Raw genomic sequence first — 15,960 nt, 5'->3', positions numbered from 1 at the left:
TGACAAGGCATTTTCTGGGTCTTTTTTGGGGCTACTTAGCATGGTGCTGGGATTAAACCCAGAGGTTCCAAAAGCAAAATATGCATGAGAGCCCTTTTCAGCCATTTCTCCTGTTCAATAATGCAGTTCTGAAGTGTAAATCCTAAAGCTAATGAAGTGCAGGCTTATTGCAGGGTACTCAGCAGTAATTTGCAGGCTCTACACTTTCATCTGTTCCATACGGATCTCTTCCTCAGCTCTAGGACCAGCACTCAGATCTGTGCCTTTGCAAAAGGAGGGAGACACCTGGTTGCCATTTGCTGTAGAGTCTCTATGTGCAGTGGCTGAGACTAATGGTGCCCTGGACACTGTGTGGTGCACATGCTGCATAAAACCCTAAGCAGCGACTTCATCCTCAGTCCTCAGAGCAGGGGGACTTGCCTAGAAGCCCAGCGGCTCTGGAAAGATAGTTCCCTGAGGTAGGACACATTTTCTGGTGGAGGTGGGGGGAGGAAGATCCCAAGCAGTGCTCAGGGACAAAGGAACCACCCCCAGTGATACTTGAACAGACAGTTCAAAACTGGGGCCTGGCTTAGTGGTCTGCTTGGGCTTGGCACTATTGGAGCCTGCGGGGCTCTGCCCACCGGTGCTGGTGAGGGAAGAATACGGTTCTAGGGTCTGAACCTGGGTCCTGGCACATGCAAGGCATATGCCCCTGACTGATGAGCTAGCTCTCTAGTCCTGCCTCTCAATCGTACCTTACACTATTGCTGGACCCCCAGAAAATTCAAGAATTGCCATTTTTAAGAAACATTGTGCTATGTCCAAGAGTAAAGTCAGGGGACTCATGTCCCCATACACACTCATGGTCATCTACCACAACAATCAAGATGTAGAAGCAAAACTTTGGGTACACGGATACTGATCAACTTTGAGGAAGCTAATGGTGGCAGACCATCCACTGTCTAACACCAACTCACGTCCTCAGAGGTCACTAAGAATGATGATGGAGAGAGAAGGGAAGATAGTAAGCAGAAGCCCTAATTCTTTTTTTTAAGGGGGAGAACACCTAGTAGTGCTCTTACTCATGGCAGTGCTAGGGAACCATATGGGTGCCAGGGGTCAAACTGTGCCTTATATGCAGCCCCGATCGTGCCCTAAGCACTGTACTGTCACTCTGGTCCCAGAACCCCTATTTCTTTTTTTTTGTTTTTTGTGTCACACCTGGCAATGCTTAGGGGTTACTCCTGGCTCTACACTCAGGAATTACTCCTGGCAGTGCTCGGGGAACCATATGGGATGCTGGGAATTGAACCCAGGTTGGCCGAGTGCAAGGCAAACGCCCTACCCACTATGCTATCACTCCAGCCTCCAGAACCCCATATTTCTGTTGACACTCAGAACTGGTGGGAGCAAGGGTGTTCAAAAAGATACAGACAGGCCCTTTACAAAACCAAACCAAACCCTGGGATCAACTTTATTGCTGATGGTCAAGGCCTCTCCCTCCCTCCGCCCTGTCTCACAGGGGGTCCAAAGCACCTCCAGGGTGACACAGTGCTTAAGGCTTAGCTGAGCTAGAGGCCAAGGAGACAATCGGCCTCCCGGGTCAGCCTCAGGCTCAGTCTCTCCCCTGCCCCCACCCACCCTATTGCACATCAAATCATGTAAACATGGCTAGTGGGCACAGCCCGAACAGCAGTGAGGCAGATTGATGTGTAAACGGATTTGGGACCGATGGCCAGACCCAGTTATCCAGAGTCACCCCAAGTTTAGGCCTACAATCGAGTCTGGACAAGAGGGGGCCCTGGTCCCAAACTCTGGCTCAGATTATGCAACAGTGCAGATGGCCCAGCTCCCCTGCCACCCACCCTCTCAGATTCCAAGTCCCGAGGGCTACCCACCCCCGGGTGCCCTCTGGGTCTGAGCGGCAGATGGCAGTGTCCAGTTTTCTCCCTCCCACCCCCAGCTGGAGATCACTGGTGCTGGGTCTTCCTGGATGCCCGGGGAAAACCAGAGACAGGCAACGGCAGTCTGTCGAGCCCTGGAGAAGAGAAGCAGGTGGTCAAGGCTGGGCCTAGGTCAGCACCCTACAGAGCTGAGAGGGTGCCATCTTCCCTGTCGGAGGGTCCCGTTTCACAACCACCATCTCAGAGCCCCCACTCCCCCTTACCAAAGGCCCTGATCAGCTCTGCCCGCACAGCCGCGGTGAAGGTTTTCACCAGACAGAGAGTGGTGAGGCTCGCGAAGGCTGCGTTGTAGAGGAACACGATGTAGAAATTGCCCAGCCAGTTGAAGCGGCCAAAGTCTCCCAGAAGGTCGAAGCGAGTGAGCCCTGAAGCACAAAGGTCAGGATGAGGGATGGGCTCGCCAGCCCCTTCCCACCATGGAGCCAAGCCGTCTGCTGCCTCCCCGTGGCTTCTCTGGGTACTGCAGTGTGGTTGCAGTATAGAGGTTGCTCTCTGCATTCATTAATTCTGCTTTCCCAGTTCAGTGGCTGCGCCTCGAAGTTGTCAGCGAGGCTAGCTCCAACTTTCATTCCATCTCATCTTCTACCTCCAAGGAGGCCTCCCTGACTCCTGGTATTCCAGAAAACTCCTTGGATCTGTTCCTTGTTCCTTGGATGGACCACTAAGCTGGCTACCAACTGTTTCAGTAAACAGAAAAGTGTGGAAGTAAAGAACTCTAATTCTGATCAGATTTGGGGCTTATACAAATTCCACTTACAAGTGCTGGGGAGAGGGGCTGGAGCAATAGCACAGCGGGTAGGGCGTTTGCCTTGCACGTGGCCGACCCGGGTTCAAATCCCAGCATCCCATATGGTCCCCGAGCACCACCAGGAGTAATTCCTGAGTGCATGAGCCAGGAGTAACCCCTGTGCATCGCCGGGTGTGACCCAAAAAACCAAAAAAAAAAAAAAAAAAAAAAAACAAGCGCTGGGGAGAGAGTACAGCAGGCAGGGTGCTTGCCTTGCACATGGCCCAAATGGGTTAGATCCCCAGCAGGTGCCCACCTACCATGGTACGGGGTATAAAGGCTCTTGCCCTTGCATCTGCTAAGCTTGATCCTGAACAGCAGTGAGAGCATCATCAGCACAGGGTTAAGAGAAGCTCCAGAGTACTGCTGGATGGGGTGCCCCCAAAAAACAGTCAACAATGTATGTACTAGTCACTATTGGAACATTTACCGAATCCTTAATCATAATAATAAAAATTCTGGGGCTCTCTAGCTCCTTTTTTTTTCTTTTCTGTTTTTTGACCATTCCCCACTGTGGTGCTCAGAGACTATGTGGTACTGGAGATGAAATCCAGGCTCCTGTATGCATTCCAGGCCATTAAGTCACCTCCCTGGTCCTCCACCCCCTTAAAAAAAAAATTCTGGGGGCTGGAGGATAGCACAGTGGGTAGGGCGTTTGCCTTGCACACGGCTGACCTGGTGCATCTCATATGGTTTCCCTGAGAACCTCCAGGAGTAATTCCTGAGCGCAGAGCCAGGAGTAACCCCTGTGTCGGGTGTGACCCAAAAAGCAAATAAAAAAAATATATATATATTCCTGGTCACAGTGATGGGGCAGGGAGGCAGTGGGGGTTTGGCACAGAACTAAAACAAAATTCCTGGGGGTGGAAAAGTGTTAACAATAGTGCACTGTGTTCCAATGACTCCAGTTTGAATCCCTGGTGCCATATATGGTCCCCAGCATCACCAGGATTATTCCTTGAGCACTGAGCACCACTGGTTCCAAAGTATGGTTTCAAAGTGGGTGTGTATGATTCTGTGAGCCCGGCAGGAGAGACCCCCAAGTGCACAGCCAGGAGTAAACCCTGAGAACCACTGGATGTGGCCAAAAACCCAGTAAATAAATGAAACAAACTGGGGCCTCCAGCATGCAAAGCATGTACTCCAGACTACTGAGTTATCTCCCAGACTTATTATTTATCTTTATTTATTTTTGTGTTTTTAGGGCCATACCTGGCTGTGCAGAGTACTCCTGGCTCTGTGCTCAGGGATCACTCCTGGTGGTGCTTGGGTTACCATATGGGGTACCAGTGCTTGATTTCATGCATGGCAAGCAAGCACTTTTTATCTGATTTACCATCTCTCTGGACCCTTGTTACTTATTCTTAATATGAGAATGTTTGGGAGGGCAGGAGAGATAGCACAGGGATAAAGCACTTGTTTGCACGTGGCTGATCCTAATTTGATCCCCTATTCCGTGGGGATCCCCCAAGTACTGTCAGGAAGGAGCCAAGAGTAGTCCTGAGCAGCTCTGGGTGTGGCCCCAAACCCCAACAGAAAATAACAAAGTGAGAATATTTAAGTAGGGCATATAGCTCAGTGGTAGATCCTTGCATGGGCGAGGCTCTGGTTGAGACTGAAATATGGACAGAAAAGAGGAAAAAGGAAACTGAAACAAAAAAGAGAATACTGTTTATTAGGTAGTCTACCTCGATGGAAGATTTGGGGAAAAGTGATGTTTCTTCATCCAAAAAATGAACATAACTGTGGGATATGTAGAATGGAGCAAATGGAAAAAGCATGCTTTTTGAAGTATCACTGCTCTAGCTTAGCACAGGAATTTTACAGAACCTCAATTTCTCCATCTATATAACAGGGATACTACTTTGCTGTGGAAATTAGATAGAGTCTCTATCAAAAGCCAGTGTCTGCTTGTAACAACAATAGGTACTCAAAACAAAACAAAACCAATTCCGTTACCTCCTCTTGCTACCTACCCAAGGTTCGAGAGAAGACAGGAAGTGCTGAGCTTAGGACCAGGAGACAGACACAGTTCCCAATGATCTGTGTGGGAATGAGGAAAGGGAAGGTGAGGGGGCAGAAATACAGCATCGACGGTGATCACGGCACACCTGGAAGGCCTCCTCTATTCCTTCCCATACCTGCGTCATGGCTGTGTCGTGCCATCTGGGCCGCAGGCACCGGAACAGTGGAGAGCTGTAGAATCCCACGACTGAAGAAACCATTAGGTAACTGCCAGTGGTTAGGGAAGAACTGGCTTGTTTGCAAGGGTGAACATCTCATTGCAAAGGAGAATGGAACTCTCTTCCCCAACCCTCCATTCAAATCAAGTCTTTTGTTTTAGGGCCACACCTGCAGTACTCAGGTGTTACTCCTGGCAGAGCTTAGAGGACCACAGGGGACGTCGGGGATTGAATCCAGTTGGGTACACGCACACGCAAGGCAAGCGTTTTATCTACTGTACCATTGCTCTGGCCCTGAGACTTTTCCTTCTTTATGAACCCAAAACCCACTTCCCCATCACTCCCTCCATCACTCCAAAGCTCTGCCCAGGAGCATGAGTTCGATAAACAGGCAATTGTGGTGTTTAGAAGGATACAAGATAAGTACAACCTGAATGACGGCACCAAAGGAGCCCAGCTTGGAGAAGGACACCTGGCCCAGGGAGGCACCCTGAGGGATGGAGCAGGGTCACTGTAGGGAATCCCACCAGCAGCACCCCCAACTCTCATTCCAGCCTTTGCCCCACAGGAGGATAGCCCCATCCATACCTGCATGCCCCGGGGCATGGCAGCCTCATCGATGAGCAGTTCCAGGATGTGAATGGCGACAATAAGCACTGACAAGCCCTGCAAGAGGCAATATGGATGGCACATGCGCGCGCACGCACATACACATTCACACACGCACACGCACACACACACTGTGCTCCCAGGCCCATGATAGTATCCTTTTTTTTTTTTTTTTTTTTTTTTTTTTTTCTTTTTGGGTCACACCTGGCGATGCACAGGGGTTACTCCTGGCTCTGCACTCAGGAATTACCCCTGGCCGTGCTCAGGGGACCATATGGGATGCTGGGATTTGAACCCGGGTCGGCTGCGTGCAAGGCAAACGCCCTACCCGCTGTGCTATCTCTCCAGCCCCCCATGATAGTATCCTGAGTTAAATGTTAGCAGCAGACACACTGGTCCAAGGTTTTCCATTTGGAATACGCTGCGTGTGATCTCCTCACGCCTGAAACTAACAACAAAGTGCCTCTGGGAGCTTGTGAACTACATTGCACTGCTCAGCGGTGGGAGGGCTGTGGGAGTCCAGTTGGAAGGCCAGAGGACACTGAGTAGGATGTGTGCCCTCCACAGGGCAGCCTAGGTCCAATCCTGGCACCACATGGAAAAGAAAATCCCAGGAGCTAGAGATAGTACAGGGGTAGGGTGCTTACCTTGCATGTGGCCAACCTAGGTTTGACCCCAGGCAGCCCGTATAATCCCCTGAGCCCCACCACGAGTAAATGCTGAGTGCAGAGCCAGGAGTAACCCCTGAGCACTGCCTGGTGTGGACCAAAAAGCCCACAGAGTCAAAGGTGCCTTCAGATTAGTAAGATTCATTCCCAAGGCTAAAATCTAGGCAAATGGAGCTAGGAAGTGAATTTTAACATTGTCACCAAGCGAACCTGCTGAATTACTTAGTGGCCCCATGTGGCTTTGGGCAGATTCCTAAATGTCTCTATTAATCTAGAAAATGAGGAGTGCACCATTCATAAAGAAGGCACTCAGTGAGGCAACGACTATTACTGAATACCAGGCCCCTGCAGCTCACCCCTCTGCCCTATGAAGACCAGAAATATGCAAGGCAAGAATACCCACCGTCAGTCCCAGCAAGCACAGCATGGCCAACGGGTAGCCCAGGTTCCGCTGCCAGGCTGAAGCCTTCCGTCGCTTCTCTGCACAGGGATGCAAGCTGTGACAGGGGTCTGTACCAGGGAACCCTCCCAGGGGATCCCCAGGGGTGCTAACCCGTACCCATTACCTACCAAGCAGCACCCTCTGAGTCTGCAGAGCCAGGACCTGTCTGTGCAGCAGCTCCATATCCAAATGCAGCCAGCACGAGGTGGGATCTAGGACAGAAAGACGGCGCTGCCCGCAGTCCTGCTCAGCCCATGCCACCCCCTTGTCCACTCTGGGCAGGCCAGTAACTTACTGCAAATTCTGCGGGTCAAGGCTGCCTCTTCAAAGGCTGAGCAGTAGAGCTGTTCCTCCAGGTCTTCCAACAGCTTGGGGCAGGGTCAAGGCAGCTATCAGAGGCTCCTCACCCCCCACAGCCTCCTGCACTACCTTAATCCTCCGCAGGGCCCCTAACCCTTCATCATCACACTGGCAGGAACATAATCCAACCCCTCTAACTGCCCAATGGTCTGCCTGATGATGGGTTCCGTGTGAAGGGTGTGAAGGGTATCGGGCAGCCAAGGCTGTGACACCTATAAGGTGTACTCTAAGTCACTTTAGGGTCGCAGATCACGTGGGTCTACTTTGCAGGAGGCTGTCCTCACAGGGAAAAGGGCAAGGAGGACATACCCGGGGCTTGACCAGCAGCTTCCCGGTGACGGAGAACATGCGGGCAAGGCCTAGTGGAGTACACACTGTGGGAACAGGAATCAGTCACCGACCTTTCCCTCTTCTCCCACCCTGGCCGAGGTGGCCCCAGGATCTTCTCCATTCCACCCCCCAGACCCTGAGCACTTACCCAGGAGCAGCAGGACCCCCAGGAAGGAGATGCAGGAATAGAGGTAGGGGAGGTAATACTCCCAGAAGTCTAAGGGGCGAAAAAGGGAGCCTTTTATCAGCAGCCTCTCTTCCCTCTTAACTGTGGGATGAATAGTGTCAGACACTAGGCAAGAACTGGATGCAAAAATCTGCAGGTGTCAGGCATGTGAGGGCTGGCGGAGGCCAGACAACAGAGCTGGAACGCTAGCAGGCGGAGATCCAAGCCCTAACTAAGTGTGCACAGCCCTCACCCCAGCTGAGCAAAGCCAGAAACCTGGACATTAACAGGCACTCCCCCTTTAACCTGCTGGCTTACAGAACTCTGAGTCACTGCTTAGGCCCAACGGAACATGTCAGCAGGTTGGGGTGACTTGTACTCCAGCACTTGAAACTTCAGTTTAAGAGACAGAGTTTTAATCTTCTCCACCTTAGAGGGATATAGCAGTCCCAGCCAGGGGCCCCAAGTCAAGCGAAGGCTGCTGAGCCTGGAAGGCGGGGAGATGGCAGGAAATCTCACCATAGAGTGACTCCCTGCTGGCCTTGTTGTTGTCCACAATGGCTGATGCCACCCACACCATGCCCAGCACCAGCAGCGTAAGAAGCATCAGCATCACCACAGTCTCGTAGACTCGGCCCAGGACCCCCTACAGGAGGAAGGAAGCCAGAGTTGGTGGGGGGGGTGGGTGTAACATCAGAGGCCTGGCAGCCTGGCTGCGGGAGTCAGAGGAAGCTTTAGGAAACAGGAAACGGTGTTTACCTCTTATTCTGCTAAGTCACGACCCTCTCCTGCCAGCCTCCAGTCCTCACCTGCAGCCCCTCTCCCCAGATCCCGTCATCATCCTGTGCTGTGCTGGGAGGCTGCCCTGAGCCTGTGCCCTTCACTGCCAGTGGCTGCCATTCCCCAGTTTACTATCTAGTGGATTCCAAGAACTATACAATCCCTTTGTACCACAGGCACAGAGGCAGTAATGACTTCCTGTTTTCACTCACACCTCACACTCCATGCTGGTCCTCTGAACTGACTAAATCTCTGCTGATAATCTCATGAAAAAATTTCAGGGGCTGGAGCGATAACACAGTGGGTAGAGCATTTGCCTTGCACACGGCCAATCCGGGGTCGATCCCCAGCATCCCATATGGTCCCCTGAGCACTGCCAGGAGTAATTCCTGAGTGCAGAGCCAGGAGTAACCCCTGAATATTGCCAGGTGTGACCCAAAAAGCGGGAAAAAAAATTTTTTTTTTCAGTCATTGGCTGGGAAGACAGCTCACGTGCAGTAGTCCATGCTGTGTGCCTGGGGCCCGGGTTCAAGCCCTGGCACTACATGGTCCCCCAAGCACTACAGGAAGCACAGTATGGGCAGCTCCCAACAATGCCAAGTAGCCAAAACACTACAAAATTTAAAAATAATTTTTTTCAGTTGAATCTTTGGAATGGAATTCAACTTCCTGCCTGGGTGAGTGGACAGACAGATCCTGACTTACCTTCCTGGAGCCAGCAAAGCCTTCGGACTCGGTGAAGAAGTATGCAAAGGGCATAAGGAAGATGAGGGACAAATTGGAGAAGAGAAAAACAAGGTTCCAGAGGCCTAGAGTGAACAGAGCAGAGGTGGTCAGTAAAGGGGTTACCCACCCCAGGTCTGATCCTGTGGTGGGGAGAAGGGGAGGAGCAGGAGACAAGACTGTATCACCTGCCCCCACCCCAGGTTACAGTCTGAAATCACACACCGTGGATGAGGGAGCCATTGAGCCACTGGATGTAGTAGTTCCTCGGCAGGGAGAGCAACACCTCATTGCTGATGATGGAGAAGGGCAGGAGCAGGACGGCCCCCAGGGCCACTGCCAGGGTGAAAGTACAGAGCTCGAGCCTGAATGAGAGAGTCAGGGCTAGATACACCGCCCCCCGCCCCCAGGCCCAGGACAGCAGCTAGCCCCAGTGGACCTGAGTCTTCTCCCAGGGCCAGCTCTAGCAGTGACCAGCCGCTGCCTTCCAGTGCTCCCCACTCCACACCCTCACCTCCCGCGGCAGAGGCACACCCTGGGCATTCAAGTGAGCCTAGTCACCTGCCAAGCCACCATCCACCGTCCCCAAGAATCTGGTCCTCACACATGCCTGCGGGGTGCATCAGGCATGGTGCCAAAGCTAAGGGGCCTGGCTTTTCTGTTCAGGGATGTGCATTTCTGAGCTGGCCTCCTTTGAGCCAGATTCACCCCATGTGGCTCTACACAAAGGCAAATCAGGAAAGCAGGAGCACCGAGACATGGCTTCACAGTCAAGGCCTGTGTCCTGGGTTGTTTCAGCTTCAAAGAGCGCACCTGAACGGCAGAGACACCTAAGTGGGCTGAGTACATGTCAAGCATGCTTTGACCTGGGTTTGATTGCCAGCGCCACATGGCCCCTGAGCAGAGGAGCAGTCCCCTTCCCCACCGCCACAAAGCGCAGGACTGGCCCCTGAAGACTTGAAGTCTGCAGGGCATGATCCCAAAACAAAACCCAAACCTCCCCCCCCCCCCCGTGCAAAAAAAATAAAAACACAAAAAAAAACAACCAATGATCAATAAAAACTACTGACCCAAAGGGATCATCTTCATATTTCTCTTTATGTTCTAGTAAATAATAGCATCCTGGAGTAAGGGCCATCTCTCAGAGCCAGGCACACCCACCCGTGGGAGTTCCACCTTTCCCGCCCCCCTCACCCGCTGTTTTCTCTTAGAACTGCCCCCACTCCATGCCCAATGGCTACAGGAAGTGAAGCCACGCTAGAGTCATTTCCAGTGACTCAGGCCCAGCCGACACTTCCTGGCCATGAGGTTCCTAAAAGCTCCTGGCCTAACCAGGGGGACAGGAAGAACAGCTTCTCCAAGCGTTGCCAGGATGGTATAAAGCCGGAAGCCAGAAATGGCGTTAAAGCGGAAACTCTCTCTTCACTGTGCAACTTCCACTCTTCCCCAAGCTCCAGGGTCCTCCCTGGATCCCAATTTCTAAAGGTTACTGATGCCAGGTGCTCAGGCAGCGACACTTACGCAATCTTGTTGACAGTGGCATCTTCATCATCCACTACAAAAGACATAAAGGCATGGGGAAGAGACAGGACATCAGTGGGTGGCTCGGAGAGCCATCTGGGATGCAGGGTGCCCTCTTGCCCACTCCTTGCCCCCAAAAGAAGGGCCCAGAGTCAGAAGGGATGGATGGGAGGTTCTGGGAGAGCTAGCACTATGAAACCCTCAGGAAAGCTGGCCCCAGAGGGAGAGTATGGGCCAGAAATACCACACTCCCCTCAATCTCTCCATCACAGGTTCCTCTTTGTAAGATGAAAATGTCAAGACAATTGGTCTGCGAGGCTGGTTTCATCAGTGGCTGGGTGCAGTGAAGGGAACAAAGCAGGGGAATGATCGTGAAGGAAGTCCCCAGGGCAATTACACAGAGGAGCTGTCCTTGGGGGTGGGGGGCCATGGAGCTCTGGGGAGATTAGGGCAGGATCTGGGCAGGCTGTACCTAGGAACTGGAGGACATGTGTCCCTCAGCCACACAGAGCCCACAGAAAGGAAAGCCTCAGGGCTGGAGCGATAGCACAGTGGGTAGGGTGTTTGCCTTGCACGTGGCTGACCTGGGTTCAATTCCCAGCATCCCATATGGTCCCCTGAGCACCGCCAGGAGTAATTCCTGAGTGCATGAGCCAGGAGTAACCTCTGTGCATCGCCAGGTGTGACCCAAAAAAGAGAAAAAAAAAAAGAAAGGAGAGCCTCAGTGTGAGCACTCTCAGGTACCCTGGAAAGACAAGGATCACCGTCACAGGCGGTCAGAGGAGCATCAGTTCTGCGTGTGGGGAACAATCAGGTGGGAAAGGAGAGCTTCTGTCCAGGGCAGCATTCACCTGCCACTGCCCAGAGGACTTCATGTTCACGGTCTCATCTGATTTGGTCTACACACAGACCACGGAGCAGTAGGTCCGTAGGCCCCTTTTGTGGATGAAACTGAGAGTCATCAATTGCCATTATTTGATTGTTCTGTTTTGTTTTTTGCTTTTTGGGTCATACCCAGAAGCACAGGGGTTACTCCTGGCTCATGCACTCAGGAATTCCTCCTGGTGGTGCTCGGGGGACCATATGGGATGCTGGGGATCAAACCTGGGTTTGGCCGTGTGCAAGGCAACTGCCCTACCCACTATACTATAACTCCAGCCCAAATTGCCATTATTTGATATTGCATCTGGACTTTTCTCTGTGCCACCTGCCCCGGCCTGTGCAGGAGAAAGACAAAGACTCCAGAAGCGCAACCTTCCCTTCCCCTGCAGGCACCCAGGCGCATTCTCCCGAGGCTTGCCCCATGGCAACAGGAACAGTGGCAAAGGACAGGCAGAAGGGAGGGAAGTCCCAGGTACCTGTGGTGAACTCAGCAGGCTTCTTGAAGCGGGTCAGGGCGATGTGGCAGAGGATGTAGAGTGTGGCAAACAGAAGCGCTGAGATCTGTGGCACAGTGTAAGCGGGGGTGAGAAGCTCTGACCCCAGCACGTTCCACAGCCTGGTGTTATTCCAGATGGTCATTTCCCCGACAAGACTTTCTACTTCCACAGAGCCCATCTCTTTTCCTTTTTCTTTCTTTTAGTCAGAAACTCATGGACTGGGCTGGAGCGGTAGCACGGTTGCTAGGACTCTTACCTTGCACCTGGGTTTAATCTCTGGTGCCCCATATGGTCTCCCTAGCCCTACCAGGATTGATCCCTGAGTGAAGAGGCCAGGAGTAAGCCCTGAGCACTACCAGTTATGGCTCCAAAACCAAGGGGGAAAGAAAAATGAGAAATTCAGGGACCTAGGGGCTGGAGAGATAGCACAGTGGGTAGGGCGTTTGCCTTGCACATGGCCGACCCGGGTTCAAATCCCAGCATCCCCTATGGTCCCCTGAGCACGGCCAGGGATAATTCCTGAGTGCAGAGCCAGGAGTAACCCCTGAGCATCGCCAGGTGTGACCCCCCCTCAAAAAAAAAAAAGCAAAAAAAAAAAAAAAAAAAGAAAAAAAAGAAATTCAGGGACCTCCAAGAAGCACCAGCCATGAGGCTGTCCCACACATTAGGAAAACAGCACAATGTCGAGTCCTTGGAAGGCTGGCCTAAGGAAGCAGCTGTAGCTGAATCCTCTTTGCTAAGTAAGCAGAGGGACTCACAGATGCATGGACATCCGCCCAAACAGCTGGTCACAGAACCAGGGGCAATGTATTCCCAGCGCACTATTGGAAAGAAAAGGTTTGAAGGAAAGGCAATGTCTGCACTGTCCTGGCATATTTCCTCCTTTCAACTCCCCCGCCCCGCAATCCAAACTAATTGAGAAAATTAAGTAGGGATCACTCTAGTAACATAACTTTATGTTATGGACCCAAAACATAAATAAATGGGCAGAAGCAACAGTGCAGAGGGCTGGGCACTTGCATTACATGAGGCCAAGCTGGGTCGAAACTCTGGTACCCAGAGCCCCTCCAGCAGTATATATATTTGTATAATAAATAAAGACTGTGAACCCCTGGTCTCCAACTAGAACTGATCCATAACTCCAGGTCTCTAAGGGCCTGTCCCATGCCCTGGACTGGTCAGGTTACTGCACATGCGTCCCTAACTGGGGAGGGTTGGGGGTGGCAGAGGCAGTGCACTATCAGTTTAGCTCCGCAATCAGGGCCACACTGTCTTGAGATGTTACTGCATTTGCAAGTCTGCAGGAGGCCAAAGTGGAAGGATCAGTCTCATGGGTCCAAAGAAGAGCTGAACCCACAGAATCTGTGTACAGTCATGTACACAAGGACAGGAGTCGTGGAGATGCAGAAAAGCCATGGGCCTGGAACAAACTTGTAACTTTTGACATTCGGGAAGCAAAGTAGATTGTAAGGAAGGTTTTTTACAGCCTACTGTTCTGTCCTGGACTTGCGTAATAGCCAGTAAGATGTGGAGGGGGGTGGGGGTGGTCAAAAGGTCAGAAAGGAGTTCCACGCAGCTCCAGCAGAGGCTGGGTTATTCTAATCTGGGGATGAGAGTCAGGTGGGGGAGGCAACAACCTTCAGACTGCCTCTGGCTAGCATGGGCATCCTTAAGTAATGAAACTAAAGCACAGACCACAACACCGGCAGGCCTGTGTCCAAGGCCTCACACCTTCCAGTTTGCTCAGGAGGGTGTCCAGGCCCGCCCCTGCCGAGTGAGGCTGTCCACTAAGGAGCACACAAAGAAGGTTTGCCGGACACAGACCTGGATGTCCACACGGGGGTTGACATGCTTGCTCCATTTCAGTCCTGAGGACAGGCCCGGTGAGGTCCAGGCTCATCTTACCCTCCTCCTATCTGAGGTGATCCGGGACACACCAGAGAGCAGAAAACTGAGAAAAGGGAAGGGCAGGGCCCTTGCCCACAACACCCACTCTCCCGACGCGCTCCTTGCCCACGCAGTCTCTGGGGAACCCCGAGCTCCGGGGGAGAATCCAGAGCGAGCCTGCGCCCCCCTGGGCGGCCCCTCTTCCAGGAGCCTGGAGTCCACTGCTGGGCGCCACCTTCAGCTGTTACTCTAGGGGACAGCATGTGTGTGTGGGGCGGAATGGGGAGCAAGAGCCTGGGCTTGGGGGGTTTCTAACAACAACACAAAGAGGGAGAAAAGAAAAGTTTCGGTGGATCCCAGCTACACTTTAGAAGCACCGGGCAGGAGGCCCTGCACCTTCACACCTGCCCAGTACCCAGCGTTTCCTGGCATCTTGCTCCGCGTCTGCCGTCTCCCCTGAACCAGACACCGGCTGTTTTTTGGGGGAGAGGTTCGGGGGGAGGGGGCTGCAGATCAGCCATTCCCCGCCAGAGCCGCCCCAGTCGGACTCCCTCCTCGTCCCCAGCAGCCCCGCGCCCAGACCGCGGGCGGGGGCGCGGAGGGCCGGAGCCCGCCGGCTTTGTTTACCACGCAGCTCCCAGCTGACTGCACCTCCGGGCTCGCCAGGCGGCGCGGCGCGGCGGCCCGGGTCGGGTCGGGCCGGCCCCCGGCTCCGGGGGCGCCCCCGCCGGCACAGCCCCCTGGCTCCCCTCCCGCCCGTCCCGCACTCACAATGCACTCGCGGACCCTCTCGTGGAATAGCTGCTCTCGCACGGATAGCACTTCGTAGTCAGCTGCTTCCATACTCTGCTCAGCATGACTGAGGCGGGGGTGTCTCCGGGCCCGGGGGGGGACGAGCGGGGGGGCGGGGGGGGGCCGCCGCCGCCGAGCACCCGGACCCCGCCGCAGAGCCGGTCCTCTCAGCCTGCGACGGAAACTCGGGGAAATCTGGGGCTCGGATTCAGGCGCCGGGACGCCCCGCCCTTAAAGGGGCGGGCACCGCTGCGCTTCTCTTTCAAAGAGTTCCGGCCCCTCGCGGCTCCCTCCCCTTTTAAGGCGGGTCTTCGTCACGCTTCCCGCAAACGCCCGACGCGCTCGGGAGAAGCGCGGGCCGCACTTGAGTCCTACGGGAGACCGAGTGACGACTCGAGACGGGGGCGGGTGGCTTCCGGGAAGGCGAGCTCATTGGCTCGGAGGCTGGCCACTCACAGCTGGAGGAGCGCTGATAGACTTGCGTGCGGGGGGAGGCGGGACGTAGGGCCTAAGGGTGCCCATTCAAAACCCGTGCTGTGTCTCCCGTCTCCCGCTGTGCGGCACTGGGATTCTTGGTTTCTACCTTGGACCAGGTTAGTCGAGCTGTTTGAACCAGGCCAGCCCGCTAAGAGAGCCCCGTGGTACTGCTACCCAGTAACCCAAGACCTTAGTAACATTTTCTAAAAGCGTTTGTGCTGCGGAGTTTCAGGGGCTCTGCCGCCAATTTTCACTGTCACTCCTGTAGACGCCCTAGAACATGCTAGAGCAAATACTTAGGAAAATTGGATCCAGAACGACAGAAATACCGTTTGAAAGGTTTTGAGAAATGTCTACATGGGGACCATTGATGAGCGGAGTTCAACCAAGCAGCTGATCACCTGTGTGCCATTCACTTTACAGTGTCGTTTTTAGCACGGCAACAGCCCTTCAGAGGAAGTGTTTAGCATTTTAGGAATTAGAAAATGCTGAAAGCTGGCATGCCCAAGGTCACACCATGAAGGGATGCAAGTCACATTGGTATAAGTACTGTCTGAGGAATTCCCATCTTTATGGAGTAACTGCTCTACGCTGGAAAAAGCTGTTAAGGTAAACTTAAAAGGCTGCATTCTGGGGCCAGAGTGATAGCATAATGGGTAGGGCGTTTGCTTTGTATATGTGGTTGACTCAGGTTCGACCCCTGGCAAGCACATATGATCTCCCAAGCACCACCAGGAGTGCAGGAGTAACCCCTGAGCATTGCTGGGTGTGGCCCATAAAATAACAGTTAAATTTTGCGAACAGTTTTGCCTACTGAAGACTGTGTCCCAGGCAAGAGCCTGACCTTTTGTTTTTATTCCTAAAATTCACTAAATAGTCCCAAGCCACCTCCCACAGCTCTCCTTTCTGT

At 53.2% G+C, this 15,960-nt stretch overlaps 1 protein-coding gene across 3 annotated transcripts; it reads right to left on the bottom strand.

The window, feature by feature from the left end:
* Positions 1–1,429: 1,429 nt before the first annotated feature.
* Positions 1,430–14,922, bottom strand: LMBR1L (limb development membrane protein 1 like). 3 transcript variants are annotated; one of them, XM_055128953.1, is made up of 17 exons: positions 14,553–14,922; positions 11,874–11,958; positions 10,516–10,549; positions 9,220–9,287; positions 8,977–9,080; positions 8,011–8,137; positions 7,474–7,542; positions 7,305–7,369; positions 6,931–7,003; positions 6,764–6,847; positions 6,597–6,673; positions 5,505–5,582; positions 5,333–5,406; positions 4,875–4,965; positions 4,710–4,776; positions 2,150–2,311; positions 1,430–2,020 (listed from the first exon to the last, which is right to left on the bottom strand). In XM_055128953.1, the coding sequence occupies exons 1-17, from the start codon at positions 14,622–14,624 to the stop codon at positions 1,953–1,955; spliced, it is 1,398 nt and encodes a 465-aa protein (XP_054984928.1). In that variant the 5' UTR covers positions 14,625–14,922; the 3' UTR covers positions 1,430–1,952. The 3 variants fall into 3 exon arrangements, with proteins under 3 accessions (XP_054984928.1, XP_004616771.2, XP_054984929.1); XM_004616714.3 differs by having other exon boundaries at positions 9,220–9,359; positions 14,553–14,920; XM_055128954.1 differs by lacking the exon at positions 11,874–11,958 and having other exon boundaries at positions 9,220–9,359; positions 14,553–14,674.
* Positions 14,923–15,960: the final 1,038 nt, after the last annotated feature.

This window comes from Sorex araneus, chromosome 2, assembly GCF_027595985.1.
Source record: "Sorex araneus isolate mSorAra2 chromosome 2, mSorAra2.pri, whole genome shotgun sequence".
In the NCBI taxonomy this organism is placed as follows: domain Eukaryota; kingdom Metazoa; phylum Chordata; class Mammalia; order Eulipotyphla; family Soricidae; genus Sorex; species Sorex araneus.
The sequence above is the reverse complement of the archived record's forward strand: the minus strand, read 5'-3'. Positions and strand labels throughout refer to the sequence as shown.

Coding starts and splice junctions, on each gene's coding strand:
- LMBR1L (XM_004616714.3), bottom strand. CDS start 14,624: ATGGAAGCAGCTGACTACGAAGTGCTATCCGTGCGAGAGCAGCTATTC. Junction 9,081..9,219: donor CAATGGCTCCCTCATCCACG/GTGTGTGATTTC, acceptor TGTTCACTCTAG/GCCTCTGGAACCTTGTTTTT. Junction 2,312..4,709: donor TGTCTTCTCTCGAACCTTGG/GTAGGTAGCAAG, acceptor TTTGTGCTTCAG/GGCTCACTCGCTTCGACCTT.